Below are 17,705 nucleotides of genomic sequence, written 5' to 3' on the forward strand. Positions count from 1 at the left end.
AGTCTTTTTATCCGGTGGTTACCATCTAATGATCTTCATCAATTAGGTGTAGATTAGTAGCTATAAAATATGAAAGTGTATCATCAACCAGTTGCATGTTATACAAGTCGGCTATCCAACCCACATGCACAAAACATACACCACCTACCAGTCAGAATTTAAACAAATCAACGTCTACTGTTACACCTTTCACGTACAAATTGCATTTACCTAAATTCTAGTTACCCCACTGCATTTACATAGAGTATGCACATAAATATATGCTACTATGTTTGTACCAGCCAGTAAATTTAATTAAGGAGTTATAGTTTCTTATAGTTTCAATGTAGCTCTTATTTTCCGTAAGAGTCAACAATATCTCCTCCGACCATGCTCTTTATAAATTGACTGTGACAACATGATATTTATCAAATGAATATTTTGGTACTTCTTGAATGGTAGATACTCAATTACATATTTTCATGTGCATAATTAATTCGGAGACTCCTTGGTTGTCTTTTCTTTTTCTTTTTTTTATGGTAAACACAGGGAGACATGTTAAATTAGCCATAACATGCGGGGAGTTACAATAGTGTACATACCTAGCTAATTACTCACCCTCCTTTTATTTATTAAGGAAAACAGATTGTTCGTCATAACTCATAGCTAAAATGCAGATAGTTTTTAAGCTTACTTCGAGGAAATTAAGAAAACTATTTTACTTTTTTGTCTCGGCAATAAACAGAAACTGAGAATGCCATGAATCATGATCGAACTCCTTCATCTTCATTGCTAAACGCACTACTACTGCTGCATATAAATTCCAAGCCGGGTGACTAATCGAGAGCTCCAATTCTGTTGCAGCTTCATCATGTAATCATGGGTCTCTGCAATTCAGGATTATTCCAGGTTAGTTCTACTTGGTGTCAACTGAAGTTTATGTTTATCTTTTAATCTGTTCCTGAATCGAATTTAATCAGTTGGAGCAGATATTTGCATCTTTTAAAGTGTGTTCACAACAGTACGTAATCAATACATGTTTGATGACGTGGGTTTCCGGCAATGTTCTGAAAACCGGCCCGGCCGTCCGGTCCGACCGGGAAACCCGTGAACCAGTTACTTTTCCGGTCCGGATACACACTGACCCAGCAATTTCTTTGAAAACCGCTTTATTTCTTTCAACTCGGCTGACCCGGTCGGTGGGATCGTATACGACCCAGCACGGGTAAACTGGTTTGACCCAGCTTTCGTTACAGAGAAAAATCTAAAACGCAATTCTTTTTGATACGTTTATGAATCCTTTTCGTTCAGTTTAGATATCAGTCAAATTTGAAGATATTTTCATAAAGAGACATCAAAAAATCAGATCTCATCATATTATTGTTATAAATCCAAAAAAGAAAAAGAAAACAATAACATCCTAAAAGAATACAAGATCTATCAAAAATAATTATACAAGAACAGATTAGTTACAAGAAATTAGATCAGATTAATCTTTTGGTTATTATCGATAGTTTAGTTTGTGATGCTGCTTGGGACGCTCCTATGTTATTGTGATGGTTAGTGGAGATAAAAGAAAAAAATCGGAACAAAGAACAGTATGTTTGTGATGTGGTGGAGGGGGAAGACTCGGTAGACAAACGAAGTGAAGGAGAAGGAGATTGGTAAAGAAAGGCAATGACTGTGAAATTAACACACTTTTGGAGGAATTCGAACGTGTTCTGATAATGCATGGAGGACTCTAACACACTTTTGGACCGTGTAGAAGACAATTAAGGTGAGTTTCCATGAAATTAACAGCTGCAGATACGTAATCGAAATAAAAAAGGAAAAAATATATATTATGAACTGTCCGAGTAATGGAAGATTTTTGGGAGTTATTGCAAAGGATTTCGTCTACCTGTTGAGTATAAAAAGACTTCTGGGGTAGAGTATAAGGTTTGAGCAAGTCATTGGGAGAGAGTTAGAGCCGAGAGAATCAAAAGAAGAGGTCGACAGGCGAAGAAGTTCTGCTGCTGCTCAGCCAAGAACACGAAGAACATTGTACAGTCCAGGAGAGTCGTTGACTAGTGTCGCATATTTGCGACAATTCTCAGTTCCTTTCCCGCGACTTCGGTGTTGCGCTTACAACACTTCTAAAGTGTCGTTGTTTCCTGACGCTTTCTGTGGGTCGCAAAGAACGGTCTTAAAACGATTTTCTTCTTATTTCATCATTTGTAATCAACTTTTGAGCATTAGTAAAATCTTTTGAGTATTTTTCCAACACGATGAGAGGCTAAATTCTTGGTGATTGAGGCAATCGAGGATCTATCCACTCATGTTGATTGGTAATATTTTTATTTATAATTTCTTTAATTATTTACTTTATTTAATTCACTTGGATAAATATAAAATAGGGATAAAATGGTTTTCTTAATTAGTTGTGAATCAGTTTGATGTTTTATGCTTAGAATAATTCTTTGATAAATCATGCTTAAGGATTACAACTTAATATTTGGACACTTTTTAAATTAAAAAGTGATTTAATAAGAAAAAGAGCTTAATAATAATTTCTGAAATATTATTTATAACTAATCAACTTGAAGTGGTAGTGAATCCTGAGCCTTAATCCTTCTAAAATCTTGACATTGCTATTAATTTCCTTCATTTATTTATTTGCTTAAATTTAAAAAAAAAAAAAAAGAGTTACCTTCACAAGTTCGAAAAGAACCCAGTTTTCACCACTATCTACAACAACATTTGAAAATACATCAAGGCGCGGCCACGCCACATAGCCGGCCAAATCCGCTCCAATAGGCGCCACATGTGTCGTTGGCCACGCTCCATGTCTCTCTTGCTGGCCCCCTCTCCCATCGACCAATCATATCATTCAAAACCCGCCATGCAAACTTTTAATAAAGTTGGAAGTTGGTTGGTCGATGCGCCTAATTCCATTAGGAACCAAATCTAGACGGCCGAAGCCAGTCTCCAAAAAATGATCACGGTCGTACGATTTGGCCACTTGATTTATTAAGTTTAGCCGCTCCTAACGCGACCAAATAGGCATCACCATGCCACCGCAAGCAACGTGCCAACACCGCTGCTGCAATTCGCGCCAAAGTGCTGGGATTTCCTATAAGCTATCCAAAACCGTGCCTAGTGATCATCGCAGGCGCCATGCCAATTGGCGAGCCAACCTTCCAATTGGCACTCCATGCTATTCCGCGGCAGCAATATGCCAATGTTCCATAACAGCGCAACCGCGTGCTACCTAACTCTTTGTTCATGGACCACGCTATAACAAATCCCCGTATGATATATTAGGATCCTGGAAACCCATGGCTAAATGTTAGAGCACTGCTCGGTCGAACTCGCATGCGTTGCTATCTCAAGTATGTTTGTAAATATTAGTGATCAAAACTGTAAGTCTTGATTTCTAGTCTACTATATCTAAGTCTCGGACTAGGATAGAGAGTGTAGTTGAGCTCAAGCAATCCATGGCGATCATCATACAAGACGAAGAACTACTCAAGGAACTGGTGGAACTTTATCGACTAAAAAATTATGTGGAGACTTGAACTTATCTATCACTCAAAAGTCTATCTACTCTATCTCTTATCTTGAGACAAAAGTCATTTTGCTATATAGACTTTGATTATACATATTTGCTATTTCGAGACGAGTTTATCTCGCTTATCTATTTCTCTAAATATGTGTTGGTAAGCTTTCGCTTTGGCCAAGTTCATCTTTACCAAGTGACGAAAGTCATGATATGTTTCAATCACTTTGAAAATGGCTTTGAAGAAAAATGGTTTGTGAATAACAACTATATAACGTCCTCTAAGAATGTTTCAATGATTGAAATGAGAGTTTAGATTATAAACCAATGTTGGATATAAGCACTGCGTGGTAACACATATATGTATAAGTCCTTATTCCTTGAACCAAAGTATGCGTACTTTGTTGATCAGGAAAACCGAAACAAGATTCCGCAACTCAGTCCGCTAACTCAGTTCGCGAACCCGGTCCAACGAACTGTCGGAGGTTCTCATCCCGAGAAAATCTGCTGGAGTTTGTAAACTCCTTCCGAGAACTTAAGTCTATGAACATAGTCCGCGTACTTGAGTTGGTTATATCTAAAGACGATTATTTGTGAACTTATATTTATATTAACTAAGGAATGCAATTTGCAAACCGTGGCTATAAAGTTCATGAATCGATTCGAGTGAATCAAATCGTTTTTTCTTCGATTGTCTTGTATACTTCTATAAGATCTAAGCAATTGAACAACTTTCTAACTAGTTCATTTGAGTCATTTGAACTAGTTATGGTGAAGAAGAATATGGTTGATATGAAAGTGCTCATATGGCTAACCATTTGGTTACCTATTGTTGAACCAAAAAATGTACATGTTTGGGTACGGCTACACAAACCTAAATAACGTGCATTTAATTTGTGTGTAACAAGCTAAGTTTTCGATCCAACGGTTGAAAGATATTAGCTTGAATCTAATCAGGTTTTCATATAGCGATGAATATTAAATGCTTTGTTACCAATCTAACATTGATTGCAAACCCTGATTTGAAAGACTATATAAGGGAGAACTCTAGCAACTGGGAAACGTAATCCCCAGACCTCCTGTGTGATACTAGTTGTATAAGCTAGATCAGTCGATTCTCCTTTAACCTTAGGTTTCTTCCTGTAAACCAGGTTAACGACTTGAATACTTCATTGGGAGTGTGAAGCCAGACCGATACTAATTTCTTGTAGTTGTGTGATCTGATCTTGCTGATTCTATCGTGTCGAGTACAATCGTAACGATTGGCTTGAGATCGATATCTCTGATAGGAAAGATATAAAATTATTCATAAACATCTTCTTCTCATCGTTTGTGATTCCACAATATCTTCTTTCGCCATGTCGATTAAGATTATTGTGAGGTGATTGATAATACTGAGCTGTTCTTCGGGAATATAAGTCTGGTTTATCAATTGGTTCCTGTTCACCTTGATTTATCAAAATACGGAACAAAAATTGTAGGTATTTCTGTGGCAGACAGATTTATCTATCATCGTAGACTTTTCTGTGTGATACAGATTTTTTTATTTAAGTCTTCGACTTTGGGTCGTAGCAACTCTTAGTTGTGGGTGAGATCAGCTAAGGAAATCAAGTGCGTAGTATCCTGCTGGGATCAGAGACGTAAGGAGCGAAATTGTACCTTGGATCAGTGTGATATTGATTGGGGTTCAACTACAGTCCAGACCGAAGTTAGTTTGTAGTAGGCTAGTGTCTGTAGCGGTTTAATACAGTGTGTGTTCAATCTGGACTAGGTCCCGGGGGTTTTCTGCATTTTCGGTTTCCTCGTTAACAAAATTCTGGTGTCTGTGTTATTTCTTTTCCGCGTTATATTTTGTTATATAATTGAAATATCACAGGTTGTGCGTTAAGATCAATCAATTAGAATATCCAACCGTTGGTTGTTGATTTACATTGATTGACACTTGAACATTGGTATTTGGTACCGTTCAAGTGATTTCTCTTGTATCCAATTAGACTCGCAGATTTCTATTTGCTTGAGTAAAAATTGAATCGAGAAAGAGAGTATAACTCTTTGATATACTTTATTAAGATTGAGTCTCGTTGAATCTCTTGAAAGTATATTGGAGTTAGTCCATACAGATTCCTAATCGAAATATTAGGTGTGGTCGTTGTACCCCCGCTTTTTCACTAAATCCTAGCATGCCAAGATAATTTTATAGCTAAAGCTAATCAACGGCCTAAAAAGAGTCCGATTAATTTGGCTCATACTCTCATAACCATTAACAGAGTCATACTCAAACTCTAACCAGGCTATCCTGATCAGAATAAAGTTCTTGTTTTAATGGCTTTGGTAAACCAAAGGGAAACCCTATTTTCTGGTCATGGCCTAATTATGCTACTCTGGGCCCACAACATACCACAAGCCATGTGGGACCCAGGAGACCCTAAAGAATGGCGCCCGCGCCATATTATGATTACCCATGATTGTCCGTGGACATCCCCACATCATGGCCTTGTCATGATTTCTTTGATCAAAACAGCCAAAGCAGTATTTGCCAAGATGCCGCCATGCCGCGCCGCATAGCCGCACGCGCCACTTAGAGTTTTGACATGCCAAACCCTAATTTGGCCAGGGCCATTATGCCGTCCCTTGCCAAATAGAATCACCTAGGCATTAAGTTCGATGTGGAAACTAGAGCAAATATCATTGAGCCATAATTGGATCTAACACCAATATGCCAAGATATAACAGGCGCCACTTCGCCACTATGCCATTGGCAGGCGCCACCTCGCCACTCAGCCAATGGAAGTTGCCACTTCTCCACTCAGCCACTGGCAGGCGCCATTTTGACATTGTGCCATTAGCATGCCCCACTTTTCCAATATGCAGGCGCCAGTATGTCATTGTGTCACTATGCTATTATGTCGCCTAGCTTGCGTGCGATTGTTCATAATAACTAGGTCTTTTACATTAGACCTACTCAGCAATTTGTTTCACAGTTTTCCACGAAACACTCGAGACATCAAACATGTCACAAAACTGGGGGATGCTCATCAGGGTATTTGTCTGGCAGTTTACAGCGTGCGGCGTGCAATGCTCCCATTACAAGAAAGTGTCAGGAAAGAACGGACGGTTAAATAGCAGTAAGAGAATAGTGGGTCTAAGGCTTACCAGTTTCCCCTCACAACGGGAACGTGATGGTAAACCGCTTCTACACAACCCTACTTCTCCACTACTTAACTATCTCCACTTCCCACGAGATCATGGGTGCTCAATGACTTGTATAAATAGGTTTTCAACCTATTTCGACCAACAAGAGAGTTTTGGTTAACAACACAGTATCCAGAAAAATACTAAGAACTGATAGCTTACATTGCACAAGCCAGTTCCACATTCTGATACAAGTCATAAAATAACCACCTTCAGAGTTAACCATTCGGATCTCAACACCTTATTCGCTTCCCTCCCTAAGATCAACCCTTCTCCTGCACTTTGTGACCGAAGCAAGACTGGAACGGCCATTTCTTGGTTTAGGCCAGGATTGTACAATTGATCTCTCGAATCTAAAGTACTCCCGTGCAGTGCATTTGTTTAGGGTTTAGATTCGTTTCTCGGCGGCACACCCAAATTTACCAAAACCAGCGGAATCAGTTTTTACTCCAAAACAATAGATTTTCAAGGCTACGTAGCATTGAATTCAATCTAAGGTTTCTTATAACCAAGCTAACACTTTTAAGGTTTAGATGAGATTTCATGTCAAGAATTCATGTATATATGTGAAAATGTTTCCTTGAAATTACACAGAAGAATATGCATTATTATCCAATAGTACTGGGACCGTGCACAAGGATAGTTTAAAGGACTAAACAAGTCCGTGAACGTCCAAGTCATAATGGTGTTCGTGAACACTCAATACTAAACAATAATCCATAAGCTAATAAGAAATTGTGAACAAATTTGCCTGAGAAGTACTTATGAGATATATAGCAAAAGTATAAAAGTACAAGGGACCCTTATCAAATAGTGTCCTTTTTTATTTCTCAAAAAGCGTAAAGAAGCATGTCAAAAATGATATGATGTATACCTAAGTATAATTTGTGAACTTTTAGCTTTGTCAATAGACAAGTTATACGTATTGGTACAGATGCCTTTAAGCATTTCGTGAACTTTTACCTTAAAAAGTTACATAGCTACATCTAAATATACATGATGCATATATTAGGTATACCCACATTTGCCAGTTCGTGCATGTACTTTGCTTTTGGAATATTCTTTTTTTGCGTATTTGAATCATATTCTTTTCTCTTTATATAATCAATAAGATTTTGGGTTCCAAAATTAATCAATAATTGGTTGCAAATATACATATATCAGGTGGACTAAAAAACAAATATTTATGTTCAAAAACATAATATCATAATGACTTTTAAAGTTAGTAGCGTCTATACAGTATGATATTGCTAAAACCCAAAAATTACCTAGAGCATATATGCTTTTGAATCAATCACACAATATATTATATAACCATAAATTTTTATATGTGAGATGAAAATATTTCTACCCTGAACAAGGACAGGAAGATAGTACACAATTAGGAGTTTGTTTAAGTAAATTAAAAATTATATCAATACATCTCATGTACATAATCAAATCGAGAAATGATGCCATTGTATACATAAGTGTGAAATTTCTTATTTTATAAATATATATAATCTTATGCCCAATGAAAAAGAAAATTCAGTCACATCTAGCATGCAAGTAACATTTCATAGGGACTATTATATTGCTCAAATTCAAAAATACCAACGTATGATCCATATTCTGAAAGATAATACTTCTCACATGAAGATGGGGATAGTAATGCTTATGGAGCGTGCTAATACCAGTAATCATCAAATATGTATACATCAGAGATGTTTAGGACTATAGGGTCATAGTAAGCTAATATGATTCTCGAGTATTCTTTGGAAGTTGTCGGAATTATGGTAATATAAAACTCAAATAATAAATGACGGTGGTTGTGAACCTCTTTGTAGAGGAATATTATTAATATATGTGATTGGTTGGTATGCATTTCAGAGGGTACTAGATTCAAATATCCGAAATAACGTAATATTTAAATACAAGACTGAAAACCTCAGATCACAAACTTGAAGATATGACACGATAGTGTATTAATATGACCAGTGTATAAAACGATTTGAAAGTTTTATACTCAAATCCTTGGATCCTAAGCTGGTTTAATATATTTATGTTCATCGCAACTACACGATGCATTAAGCGTGGCAGTCGTCCGTGAAAGGTTTAGACCGCATTCGTGCAACAAATGTTGGCGGTAAACATAATCAAATTCGTAGTTAATCTCTATAGGATTTGAATTTTCGGACAGCCGATTTACCTTATGATCGCCACTTGAATTTGGGAAGCCGATTTGCTTTATGGTCACCACTTGAATTATGCGAACAATCTTTTGTTTGTCTTAAATTTTTTTTTTTTAGTAAACCAACAAAATCAAGATTAATTAATGATATCTATGAAAACATTATAAATCCAAGTTTTAGTAACATGAATCTTATTTTTTCCCTAATTGCATGTGATAGAAATAACGGCAGTTCTAAATGAACCGAGGATATGGACAATGGGAAAACCACATACTCACAGTGGGTGGACCTCTGGAATGGAGAAAATAGGGGGTGCTGGTATTGGGACCCAACCATTGTGAGGGTGTGGTTTTCCCATTGTTCAAATTCTCGGTTCAAAGAGAATTTATGTAGAAATAAAGTCCAGCATATTTTAATTCGAAGATCCGACTGGATTCAAACCCAAACCACTAGCAAGAGAAAATAGAAATGAAACCAAGCACGCAGTATCTAGTTTGACTGGCAGGATTTGCCAATATATCTCTTGTGAGAAACATAAGATTAGTAGTTGACCGAAGAAGGGTAGAAAGGAAGATGTTGGTGCAACACATATGACGTATATCTAAACTTTATAATTAATGATTTGCGGAAGTCTTTTTATCCGGTGGTTACCATCTAATGATCTTCATCAATTAGGTGTAGATTAGTAGCTATAAAATATGAAAGTGTATCATCAACCAGTTGCATGTTATACAAGTCGGCTATCCAACCCACATGCACAAAACATACACCACCTACCAGTCAGAATTTAAACAAATCAACGTCTACTGTTACACCTTTCACGTACAAATTGCATTTACCTAAATTCTAGTTACCCCACTGCATTTACATAGAGTATGCACATAAATATATGCTACTATGTTTGTACCAGCCAGTAAATTTAATTAAGGAGTTATAGTTTCTTATAGTTTCAATGTAGCTCTTATTTTCCGTAAGAGTCAACAATATCTCCTCCGACCATGCTCTTTATAAATTGACTGTGACAACATGATATTTATCAAATGAATATTTTGGTACTTCTTGAATGGTAGATACTCAATTACATATTTTCATGTGCATAATTAATTCGGAGACTCCTTGGTTGTCTTTTCTTTTTCTTTTTTTTATGGTAAACACAGGGAGACATGTTAAATTAGCCATAACATGCGGGGAGTTACAATAGTGTACATACCTAGCTAATTACTCACCCTCCTTTTATTTATTAAGGAAAACAGATTGTTCGTCATAACTCATAGCTAAAATGCAGATAGTTTTTAAGCTTACTTCGAGGAAATTAAGAAAACTATTTTACTTTTTTGTCTCGGCAATAAACAGAAACTGAGAATGCCATGAATCATGATCGAACTCCTTCATCTTCATTGCTAAACGCACTACTACTGCTGCATATAAATTCCAAGCCGGGTGACTAATCGAGAGCTCCAATTCTGTTGCAGCTTCATCATGTAATCATGGGTCTCTGCAATTCAGGATTATTCCAGGTTAGTTCTACTTGGTGTCAACTGAAGTTTATGTTTATCTTTTAATCTGTTCCTGAATCGAATTTAATCAGTTGGAGCAGATATTTGCATCTTTTAAAGTGTGTTCACAACAGTACGTAATCAATACATGTTTGATGACGTGGGTTTCCGGCAATGTTCTGAAAACCGGCCCGGCCGTCCGGTCCGACCGGGAAACCCGTGAACCAGTTACTTTTCCGGTCCGGATACACACTGACCCAGCAATTTCTTTGAAAACCGCTTTATTTCTTTCAACTCGGCTGACCCGGTCGGTGGGATCGTATACGACCCAGCACGGGTAAACTGGTTTGACCCAGCTTTCGTTACAGAGAAAAATCTAAAACGCAATTCTTTTTGATACGTTTATGAATCCTTTTCGTTCAGTTTAGATATCAGTCAAATTTGAAGATATTTTCATAAAGAGACATCAAAAAATCAGATCTCATCATATTATTGTTATAAATCCAAAAAAGAAAAAGAAAACAATAACAGATCCTAAAAGAATACAAGATCTATCAAAAATAATTATACAAGAACAGATTAGTTACAAGAAATTAGATCAGATTAATCTTTTGGTTATTATCGATAGTTTAGTTTGTGATGCTGCTTGGGACGCTCCTATGTTATTGTGATGGTTAGTGGAGATAAAAGAAAAAAATCGGAACAAAGAACAGTATGTTTGTGATGTGGTGGAGGGGGAAGACTCGGTAGACAAACGAAGTGAAGGAGAAGGAGATTGGTAAAGAAAGGCAATGACTGTGATAGAGGAAATAACCACGCCGCTTAATATTAAAGTTAAACTGAGGGTACTCAGGGTAGGGTTTGAACGGTGGAAACTGTAAATAGCTGATAATAAGGGGACAAACTTTCATAGTTAACAACACAACCCTCTCATCTTACACGTCCCATTCCCCTACCACTTACACGTCCCATTCCCCTACCACTAGTGACTAGACTAGTGCATTTATATAAGTTTAACAATGACAAGCGATATAAGAACTTAACACTTCCTTCAAAAAAAAAAAAAAAAAAAAAAACTTGACACGTAGAAAATTAAATTAAAACTATGGGAAAAATATATGGTATTTCCTACTTAAAACTATTTTATTTGTGACCCGGTGAACCCGGGTTGACTCACATGTTGAACCAATGACCCTTGACCCAGTAATTTTTCCGGTTCGACGTTCGGGACGGTTTTCAGAACATTGGTTTCCGGTCATAAATAAGATGACCAGATTTCTAGCTAGCTAATTTTCACGAGGCTCAACGGGTTTTTGCATACCATTACTCTTGCTAAAATATATATACCTATATGATTAAGCTCATTATGTTCTTTTCCTTATCGACAACCACGTACATTAACAAAAAAAAAAAAAGACTTTTCATCATGAAGTTCGAACTTCTATTATTGATCTTCGTTAGGTAATTTTTGCCTTGCAAATAACAAAAATAATTTGACTAGTTTAAGACTGTTCAAATTTACTAACTGACTTTGTTCGGTTTGTAAATATTAGCCTAGGAAAGTAACCATATCTAATTTAGGATTTCAAGTTCAATTACGCTGTGTAATAATAGTTGTGTTACTAAATTTAACGAAATTCAGTTTCCAACTAGTTGCAGTTGATCGATCAAAGAAAACTTGTTGTGATTAAAACTCTTTTTTTTTTGATCGATCAAAGAGAATATATTAAGAGCACACAAGCCATGTGCAAGCATATACAACTAGCAATGAACAAAAGCTCAAAAACAAAAGAAAAACGAAGTTGAAATTAAAAAAAGACTACGAACATCTAAGTACACAAACAAGGTCAACAGAAGAAGACTCATCTTGTTGTACCCTAAATTCAAAAAGCAACTTGCAAACCAACACAAAGAATACTATCCAGTAGGATATTCTTCAACATCCTCTATGGTTAAATCATCATGATTGTTCACAAAATCCTTAAACATGTCTTGACGATCTATTTTTCGAGGGAGGAAGTCTAATCCCCATGAAGAGCCAAATTCCAAAAGCTTCGTTGTTGATTAAAACTCGTAATTCCAAAAGCCAAATCCCCATGAAGAGCCAAATCATCATGTTGTGATTAGAACTCGTAATCTGTAAGTTAACAAAAATTTCCTCTTCCGTGAGGTTCCAGTTTATATTAAACGAAAACTTGCAACTTTTCTTCCTTAGTTAATGATACGTGAAGACACTGAGTGACATTTTATTTTCTTATATGAATTTTTCTTTTTTCACTTAAGATTTTACCTTCGCTGTAAATATGAGCAGTTTTTTTCCCTCTACACATACCACATCACTCGACGACATCCATGATTTGGGAAGACGGCATGACTCATGGTGCCGACGGAATTTATACCGACCGTGCCGAAATCCTTTCTGATTCATATCTTCAATCCTATACTCTTGTCCCACACAAACCTTAATTAAGATAGTCATGTCAGGAGAAGAAATTGCATGATTCCAGAGATTCAGGGGTTCCCACTGGGAGGCCCATTTCATTCTTTTGGGGATTGAATGGACCACTGGGGATGCCCTATCATGACTTCTCTGATCCGATTCAGCCTCACGAATGGTGTCTAAAGTCGATTCAAATCACTGTGGCATCTGCATAGTCACAGAATGTTAATGGTATCATATTTCATTAATATAATCCTGTGATTAAAGTCATATTTCACAGAATGTTAATGCATAGTCACATAATGTTAATGTTAAAGTCATTGTATGTGGACCATAATCCCGTGAGAGCCCTTAAGATTAAATTATTTTAACCATCTTGTGCGATGTATTTCCCAAGTATGCACATACATGCCCCTTATGCCCTGGGCGACACACGTGCTACAATGGCCACAAAGGGTCGCGATTCGGCAAGGGTGAGCTAACCCCAAAAACCCGTCCTCAGTACATACGCCTTTAACATACTGCCAACCGTTTAAGAAAACCGACGGCTCAGATTTAAGTCTGGGGAAGCAAAAATTGTAAGAAAAACATTATAAAAAACAAATATATATATATATACACGCGTCAAGTGTGAACAAGTGTTTACACAAATGGTTCAATGCTTTGCAATAATGTGAACAAAAACTTCAACCAATTACATATCGTACACTTCGTGTTTCTCTAATCTCTACCAAACTAGTAACATTTCTTAGGAAGACCGGTAGCTAGCTAGAATATGAACGTTGTGCTTTAGAATTCTTGGATTCTTAAAGGGTAATATCTAGGACGGTGTTGAGTCGGTTGAGTGTTGACTATTCACTTAACTATCTATGAGCATATATCATGACTTACAACTGGAAAGGGCTTTGCTAGTTTTAGCGGGTTTGAGACCACTTATATGAGTGGTTTGAAAATAGAACTATACTTTCATCGTGTTATATAATAATAATATTATACCTGAAATTTGGTGTCTTATTCGGTCGGATAAAATGAGTGGTTACTTCAAGTCTTCAAGATTAACAATGTATGTTAAATTGTTAATCGAACACTATTGATCGTTTGGACTAATATGACTACAGGGGTCAGGAAAATACTTATATGACATAATGATAGTAACCTCACCACTTCGCTTATTAACATAGTGTCAGTTCAATCATAGTATTGGGTTGTTATATAAAAAAAAAAGAACCGGTCCATGCATTTGAAGTTAAGTTCACTGCGCTAGTCCTCTCTGCTACAACAAGAATAAAAAGACAGGTCTTTATTGTTCCTTTTTTTTTTAGAAAAAGCGGGAAAAAATTACGTACAGATGTATGAGTATAAAACAGAATTCCTAGAGTTTTAGGCTCGAGTTTTGTTATATGGGATCGGGTCAAATGTGAAGAAAATCAGTTCCTTGAAAACTCGTACTTGTCGAGCACAAGTTAGATCAATTGCATGTATTTTGCTAGCTCCCAAACAAGATAATGGAGGACTTCTCGCAAGAACTTTGAAAATATCCACACTTGTTTTTTTTTTTTTGCTCGGTAAAGTAAAGATTTTATTAGAAAAATGAGAGCATGCAAAAGAGCAGCCAACCACCAAAAAAATACAACAAAAACCAACAGAAAGAAAACCCTCAGAAACAGACTACACTAAGGAGTTTCGAAAAATACAGTCCTCCAATTTACAATGACCTCATTGATAGAAATTCCAGACATGGAGGGAGAGTATCTAGCCCACTGAAAAATAATGAACTTGATATCGTTGATGATGTTTTCAACTGTTCTTTATTTGTTGTTGAAGACCCGATCGTTGCGCTCCAGCCATATAATCCAAAAGATCGCGGTATACAAACGCTTCCACACTTCCTTACCACAAACCGATAAACGAGAGGTTGACCAGTTTGTTATGATATCCATAGTGGAACCATTAAGATTCACCTGCATGTTAGCTTCAGAACAGAAGTAATTCCAAATACGCTTCGAAAGTACACAGTTAATAAAAACATGATCACTAGTTTCGGCAACCATCTTGCAAAAGCAGCATAGATTCACTATAGGATTTCCACTTGAAGAGACTAGCACAGAGTTTCTTTTATGCATATTATCAGTTGTAGGGAGCCTATTTAAAACACACTTCCATAAGAAAAAAGCTACCTTGTGAAGGCCAAGCTCTAGACCAAATGAGCTTATGAGGGAAGGAAGGAGAAGTAGGATCTTGAACAGCAACTTTATACGCCGACTTGACAGTGAAGGCACCAGAGTTATCCCCAAGCCAAACTATAGAGTCATCTTCATCTGGGTGAAACACAATTGAGTCGAGCTTGCTAAAAATAATAGAAAGCTCATTTATCTCAGCATCATTAAATCTTCTATGTGTTAAGCCCAAATCCCAACTGAAGCCAGCAGTGATAGCCATGTAAGCTTCGCTAATAGACTTATGCTTCCCAATCGAAATCCTGTAGAGATTAGGACAAAGTGAAGCAATAGTCCCTTCATTGCACCATTTATCCTCCCAAATGCGAATTTTATTTCCTTGACCAATTTTGAATTGAATGTTATCGAAGAATGCTCCTTGAACAGCGCCAATTTGCTTCCAAATTCCAACCCCATGAGAAGTACTGCACTGTTTAATTCTCCAACCTAAATCCGCCAAACCATGTTTCTCTTCAATAATTTTAGACCAAAGGGAGTTTTTTCAGTGCACAATCTCCACCACCACTTCATAAGAAGGCTTCTATTCATTCTTCTCAAGTTGTGAATTCCCAAGCCTCCCAAATGCAAAGGTTTACTGATCCTTTTCCATCCCACCCAATGATGTTTTTTAATATTATTATCACCATGCCACAGAATTTTTTTAATACATTTCTCAATTTTTGCAATTGCAGATTGAGGGCACATAAATAGGGAGAAGTAGTAGATAGGAATGCTCATAAGAACACTCTTAATAAAGGTCAGTTTACCTGCTTTACTGGGTATCTACTCTTCCAGATTGCAAGCCTATTATAGCACATTTCCACCACTCTCTCCCATTTGTTGCAGGACAAGGCTTTATCTCCCAGGGGCAGGCCTAAGTAGATGGAAGGAAAAGCTGCAATTGCACAACCAAATACAGAAGCAAGCATCTCAACATTCTCAACATTACCCACAGCGAAAATATTGCTTTTACCAAAGTTGGTTTTAAGGCCAGAAGCATATTCAAATAGGAGTATATTGTACTTAAGCATCCTAACTTGAGAAATATCAGTATCAATAAAAACAAGAGTGTCATCTGCAAATTGAAGATGACTAACTATAGTACCATTAGAACGAAATTGAAAGCCACCAATCCACCCTACCTCAGCAACCTTCGTAAACATCGACGTTAGAACCTCGGAGACCAAAAGAAAGATGAATGGGGACAATGGATCACCTTGCCGAAGACCTTTTTGGCTTGAAAATTTACCACAACAACTGCCATTAACAAGAACAGAGAACGAAACTTGCTTGATACAACCAGCTATCCACTTTCTCCATAACTCCCCAAAACCCATTCTCTTGAGAACTTCATCAACAAAGGACCATTTGACATTGTCGAAGGCCTTTTCAAGGACAATTTTGCAAACTAAACCAGGATTCTTGGATTTAAACCTTGAATCTAAGTATTCATTAGCAATTAAGACACTATCAAGAATTTATCTACCTTTGACAAAGGCAGATTGATGAGAAGAAACCAACTTGTGAAGCAAAGTCTTTAGTCTTTCAGCCAACAATTTGGATATAGCCTTGTAGATTGAGCCAGTGAGACTAATTGGTCTCAAATCCTTTATTTCTTCCACACATTCTTTTTTGGGAATTAGAGCAAGGAAAGTAGATTTTAGCCTCCAATCGATCCATCCATTTCTCTCAAATTTTTTAACAACTTTGATTATATCACCCTTCATAAACTCCCAACATTTGATAATAACACTTACTTGAAACCCATCGGGGGAGGGGGCTCTATCTTGACCCAGCTTCTTAAGAGCTGATAGCACTTCAACTTCAGCAATTTCTTTTTTCAGCCAAATTTTGTCTTCCTCAGATATACTATTCAGCTGCATACCACTGAGGTCCATACCATAGTCTTCGTCACACTTAAATCTTTCTTGGAAATGGCTAACTATAATGTCCTTAATAATTTGTTTGTCTTCAACCCACACATTGTTAACTTTCAGTTTAGCAAAAATATTCCGTCTTGTTCTCATTTTAGTAATACAATGAAAAAACTTTGTGTTTCTATCACCATCAAGGTGCCAGTTCATTCTAGACTTACCCAACCAATGAAGATGCTTCATATCAGTAAGCATTTTAAACTCCAACTTTTTGGACTTTCTATCAAGAACTTGGGATGTGGACAAAACATCATCATCTCCCAGCTGATCCAAGGAAGCAATATCCAGTAAGGTCTTCTCACACTTTCTCTCAATATTTCCGAACATCTCCTTATTTTGGTTTTAGAGCTTGAAGTTTTTTGGCCAGAATAAAACCAGGAGAACCACTGAAAGAAAAGGAATGCCACCACTCCTCTAGTAAGGGAAGAAAAGAAGGATTCAAGAACCACATAGCCTCACACCTAAAGGGAGGATGACCCCAGTCTTCAAAATTGGAAGTCAGGCAAACGGGCTTGTGATCTGAAAAGGGTTTATCAAGAGCAGACACAGAAATAGTAGGGAACTGACTATCCCATGCCGCGTTAATAATAAATCTGTCTATAAGACTTTTAGCATAATTGTTACCAGTAGTACTACTCCAAGTATACTTACCACCTGTCATTGGCAGATCTATCAACTCCAACGAGTCGCAGAATTTGTTGAAATCTCTCATACCTCTAGAAGCTGTATTGCATCCCAT

General features: G+C 37.0%; 1 protein-coding gene across 1 annotated transcript; it reads right to left on the minus strand.

Moving 5' to 3' along the window:
- Positions 1-17,297: 17,297 nt before the first annotated feature.
- On the minus strand, positions 17,298-17,705 carry LOC113324282. Its single transcript, XM_026572605.1, has one exon. The coding sequence runs from the start codon at positions 17,703-17,705 to the stop codon at positions 17,298-17,300; it is 408 nt and encodes a 135-aa protein (XP_026428390.1).

Source organism: Papaver somniferum, chromosome 11 (genome assembly GCF_003573695.1).
Source record: "Papaver somniferum cultivar HN1 chromosome 11, ASM357369v1, whole genome shotgun sequence".
NCBI classification, from domain to species: Eukaryota; Viridiplantae; Streptophyta; class Magnoliopsida; order Ranunculales; family Papaveraceae; genus Papaver; species Papaver somniferum.